At 42.1% G+C, this 5,415-nt stretch overlaps 1 protein-coding gene across 5 annotated transcripts in view; it reads left to right on the forward strand.

Moving 5' to 3' along the window:
- The first annotated feature begins 276 nt into the window (after positions 1-276).
- Positions 277-5,415, forward strand: part of rubcn.L (RUN domain and cysteine-rich domain containing, Beclin 1-interacting protein L homeolog) — a 54,499-nt gene continuing 49,360 nt past the window's right edge. For 2 of the 5 annotated variants that reach the window (XM_018241358.2, XM_018241360.2), the window contains exons 1-2: positions 278-441; positions 3,180-3,326. In XM_018241358.2, coding sequence (XP_018096847.1) covers positions 3,313-3,326 — 14 coding nt within the window. In that variant the 5' untranslated portion in view covers positions 278-441; positions 3,180-3,312. Of the gene's footprint in view, positions 442-2,171; positions 2,191-3,179; positions 3,327-5,415 lie in introns of those variants that run through there. The other 3 variants (XM_041563239.1, XM_018241359.2, XM_041563238.1) reach the window with 3 other exon arrangements.

Below are 5,415 nucleotides of genomic sequence, written 5' to 3' on the forward strand. Positions count from 1 at the left end.
ATTTTTTCATTTGGGGCTTAGTAAATAAACCCGAGTGTTCACATCACACTGCATTTCTCTAGCAAACCTGTACATATTACACTTCAGGAACACAAGCATTGTCTCAAGCATTTCTCTCTCATTTTTTGTCTAGGACTGCACATCTAAACCCTGCACAACCAGAAATCTACATTCAGATCTCCTACTCCCTTTTCTTAACAGGAAGCAACAGCTTCTTCCTCCCGACTGTCAAGTAGTGTTAGAGGGAGAGGAGCTAGACACGCCCCTGTGTGACATCACGCTCCCCACCCACATCGTGATCACATGAGAGTGACACCAGGATTAGGTGAAAGTCACTCCAAGAAGCTGCTGCGGCCCATCCAATAAGGGGAGAAGGAGATGTGAATGTAGAACTGGTTCGGTGTTTGGTTTAAATGGCAGAAAGGTGCAGCAATGTACAAGGTAGGTTTGGAAGAGGTGGGCGGGAGATTGTGGAGCGGAAGGCTGTTGTGGGAGTGTAAAGGGATCTGTTAGGCTCTTGGAGAGATGCTGTTCTGTACGGAATGAAACAGCTGCTTAGGGCTCCTTTGGAGTATGTAATACACTGACTTCTAGGAGTGTGTGATCTGTTGGGGCTGCTGGGAAAAACGCAGTGTGACATGTACAGGGCTGCTGGAGAAGTACAGTGATATATGTACATTATATGTACATTATATGTACATTATATGTACAGGGCTGCTGGCAGTATGATATGTACAGGGCTACTGGAAAAGTGCAGTGTGATATATACAGGGCCAGGTCTGGACTGGGAGTCTTGGCATTTCAAAGAGGCCCAAACAGCCCCTGACCAGCCCACTACATAGTGACAGTCTATGGCAACTTACAGCAGCCCTGCCCTGGCATTTGCCAGAACCCACAAATTGCCAGTCCGGGCCTGTACAGGGCTGCTGGCAGTGAGATATGTACAGGGCTGCTGGCTGTATGATATGTACATTAGATGTACAGGGCTGCTGGCAGTGAGATATGTACAGGGCTGCTGGCTGTATGATATGTACATTAGATGTACAGGGCTGCTGACTGAGATATGTACAGGACTGCTGGCTGTATGATATGTACATTAGATGTACAGGGCTGCTGACAGTGCGATATGTACAGGGCTGCTGGAAAAGTGCAGTGTGATATATACAGGGGCCAGGGCTGCTGGCAGTGAGATATGTACAGGGCTGCTGGCAGTATGATTTGTACAGGGCTGCTGGCAGTGAGATATGTACAGGGCTGTTTTAAAAGTGCAGTATGGTATGTACAGGGCTGCTGGCAGTGAGATATGCGCATGTCTGCTGGCAGTGGGATATGTAAAGGGCTGCTCTGGGAAAAGCAGTGTGATCAGAGTACAGTGAGGTATGTATTGGGGGAGTGCAGAGTTGATCATTTTGTGGCAGTTTGCGGTGCACAGTGATCATTTTGTTTTGGTTGGGGAAACAGTGTGATATGTTGTGCTACTGGGAAGTACAGTCATACAGTCAAGGCTAATTTTATGTGTATGTATATATATATATATATATATATATATATATATATATATATAGTGACTAAAGTACCCCCTCGTAAAATACAAGGATATTATAAGTTACTGAGGAGTTCCATGACCGTATAAAACACAAAGACAAAGGCTAAGGGGCAAATTCGCTATCCTGTGGAAATTCGCCAGCGATGGCTTTGCTTACATCACCACACCTTGCCAGGTGAAAATTCGCCAGGACAACGCTAATTCACTAAAATTCGAAGTTGCGTCCAGGGCGCCGAACGATGGTGAAGTTTCAGTATCGTTAAATCGGCAAGCCAAGCAAAGTTGCGCTAGCGTTGGCTAATTTGCATACGGCGGGAAGTTAAATATCAACGGACATATATGTTGCAGCAAATACATTACACAAGCCCGGGGAAGCTTAAGAAAAGAAAATAGAGTTGTTATAGTGCCCTACACATGAGCCCAGTGTATAGTTTATGTGCCATATGTAAGGAAATGTAGGGGGGAAGCCCAGTACCCTAAATAAAAAATTTATGATCTTTTGCAGCCTATCACCCTGAAAAACTGAAAAATCGCCAGTGTTTTTTGGGACTTAGAAAAATTCTCAATTTTTTTTGGAGGAAGTCCTATCTACTCTATTGCACTTCGCCTGGTCTAAGGTGGCAAAGGCAAGTCTGGCGCAAAAGGTAACGTTCATTAAAATCCGCATCTTAGTGAATTCGCATAGTTACGTCCATCTGCCAGAGTGAAAATTCGCCTGGCGTTAGAGTGCGAAGTAGCGCTACAGTCTCTCCTTCGCTAGCGAATTTACGCCTGCGCCCGTTATTAAATCGGCGAAGTCCCGAAATGACATCACAATCTCGAATTTTCGCCAGGGTTAGTCACTTCATCCTTTAGTAAATATGCCCCTAAGTGTTTTTATACAAGTCATGGAACTCAGAGGTCATTTCTTATATCCTCATATTTTGCAACAGGGGTCACTTATATAATACACACGTTTCAGTCATATGAAGGAAATTACATCTCTAAGCTTCTAAACTTTGATTATAAATGATAACATCACAAAGCACCTTTAATAAGGATATAATTTACAGGATATTCATAGCTCTTGTAAATTATATAATGAATAAAGTAGCCCCTCTTGTAAAATATAAGGATATTATAAGTTACCGAGGAGTTTGATGACCATATAAAAGCACGAGGCTGAAGGCAGAGTGTTTTTATACAGGTCATGGAACTCCGAGGTAACTTCTAATATCCTCATATTTTGCAACAGGGGGTACTTTATTTAATATAATACACAATTCAGTGAGCCATGTGACAGAAATGACATCAGAACTCACCGTTTATAACTGATGCACAGTGCACAGTGTATTGAATAAACACTTTTGATAAAGAAAACGGAGTGCTGGTCCATCTTCAATTGATACATATCCTTTTGACCGAGCACCCGGCAAGGAACTACAGAGGATAGAGTGCAGGTGTCTCATATTGAACTATATATATATATATATATATATTGCAGGATTATCAGTATAGAATATATATATATATATATATATATATATATATATAAATATATATATATATATATATATATATATTCTATCGTTACTTAGTATTTGGAGGTGCTGTAGTGAATATGTATTGTTAATTATAAGTTACTCCATTCTAGGTTGTACGAAACTGACTGGGTTGGTTTATGCACTCTACAGGGGGACCTCCTTTAAATCACTTCTAGACGCTGCTCAGGAGGGTGAGCTCAATCTTTTGACATGTGATGGGAAGTGCTTGGTTCTGGAGTGGGAATGGAGATCATAGGGTAAGTGTCAGGATTGTGCTAGACAGTCAGATAAATTCTGCACCTAAATACCACTGCTGTTATATGTATATTTTCTCTGTACCTACCTGCAGGAAATCCATCACATTGTGTGATAACACAAACCTGCAAAGTTGTCCATATGTGCCCAGATTTGGCATGTGGCCATTTTTAGCCATGCTGGCCATCCATTCGGGCATGCATGGCCAGTTGTTTGAACTGATAATCCTGCAATACTGGTGGTTTGAAGTTCTTCTGTTTCTATCAGTAGAACCTAAGGCAAAAGCCACATGTGGGCTGAAATACGCAGGTCGAGAATCAGCCCCTACACGGGCATTAGCCTCCTGTCCTGTCTGCACCTTTAACAATTGTGTCTGCTCAGGTGCAGGCACACATGGCTGACTTCATCAAAGAAATGGTGGACTTCATCAAAGAAACGAGTTTGCATTTTCATGCCAAAATCCACTGCATGTGCCTTCACCTGAGCAGACACAATGTTTCCATTGCATGCAGAACAGGAGGCTAATGCCAGTGTAGGGGCTGATTCACACCTCCTTCTTTCAGCAGGCCGATTTCAGCCGTATGGCATTAGACTAAGTAAAGCAAGGGCATGGACACACATGCGTTTTTACGGCACGGTCTGCGCCACAGATTTTTAAAAAAGCTGACTGTTACATAAATACGTTAATCGATTTTAAGCTTAGGCATTGGCACTCTAGGCCAGCGTATTTACGTGGCAGTTGGCTTTTTATTAAAAAACGCATGTGTGTGTCCATGCCCTAAAAAGGACCTGCAACTTTGTGACTTCTGTTTACTTGTTTTGATTATTCAACTGATTGGCCTGAATAAACAGAACAATAGGAATGCTTTTGTACGTTATCTGTACTTTTTGCCTGTGGGCTGATCAGTCTGTAGGGCCACCTTGGCCAGTAGCATTAAGAGTGTTTACCTTTAGAACAAATTCCATGTGGATAGAAGGGAAGGAGTGTGAGTGAGAGTGGGGGAATGGGTGTCCTTACTAAGATCTCCTATCGCCTACAACCTTATAGTTATGCCCACGGAGCAGCGAGTCTTGTCTCTTTCTGGGGCAAGAGATTGTGAGAACCGTAACAGGTGAGCAGTGACTGAATCTTGTTACACAGAAGGATTTGAAGCTAGCAACAAAGTATTTGTAAGCTGTGACTAAAGTAATGTTTAATATAAGACTTTGATTGCTAATATTTTTAGAAATTGTAAAGAAAAGGTGGATATTGTGCATATTCTTGTTTTTTTGGTGGAGCACCTTTTTTGATAAATTAAGTTGGAATTCTGATTATTATTATTTAGTTAGCATCAGCTGTTGGATATTCATGCTGAACACTTTATAGCAATCATGCCACTATGGAAAAACAATTCTGCAAAATAATCTCTATATTTTCACTAGTAAATAGCAAGCAGACACAAAAACCAACACATGACTGCTGAAAATGTCTCAGGAGTCTGTGATATGACCTTTGTCTTTTATAGGAGATGGAAGAGATTTTTAGAGGTTATGAGACTTATTATTTCTTGTGGAGAGGGCATGTGTTGGTAACATTTGTGTTGTGTTTCATTTACAATTAGTGCCCTTACACACGGGCATTTTGAGCTGCGCTGCCCTGTGTTCCGGTTTCATGCGTTCAGCCGCAGGGGAGCGCAGGAGTAAATGTAACGCCATAACTGTCAAGGGGGGCTGTACTCAAACAGATGCAGGTAAGCACCAAATGCAGGTAAAATGCAACATGCTGCGTCTCAACATGCGTCTATGTGAGTACAGCCCCCTTGACAGTAATGTCATGCGTTTACTCCAGCGCTCCCCTGAGGCTGAACACATGAAACCGGAACGCAGGGGACACAGCTCAAAATGCCTGTGTAAGGGCCCTTACAGTTATGGGGCCAGTTATTCATTATGCTTGGGCTCTGGGCTTTTCCCGATAAGGTGTCTTTTCGGAATATGTGGATCTCTATAACTTAAAGGGATACTGTCATGGGAACATTTTTTTTCCAAAACGCATCAGTTAATAGTGCTGCTGTTTCTCAAAAGAGCAAACAGATTTTTTTTATATTTAATTTT

The sequence above is a fragment of the Xenopus laevis genome, chromosome 5L (genome assembly GCF_017654675.1).
Source record: "Xenopus laevis strain J_2021 chromosome 5L, Xenopus_laevis_v10.1, whole genome shotgun sequence".
NCBI classification, from domain to species: domain Eukaryota; kingdom Metazoa; phylum Chordata; class Amphibia; order Anura; family Pipidae; genus Xenopus; species Xenopus laevis.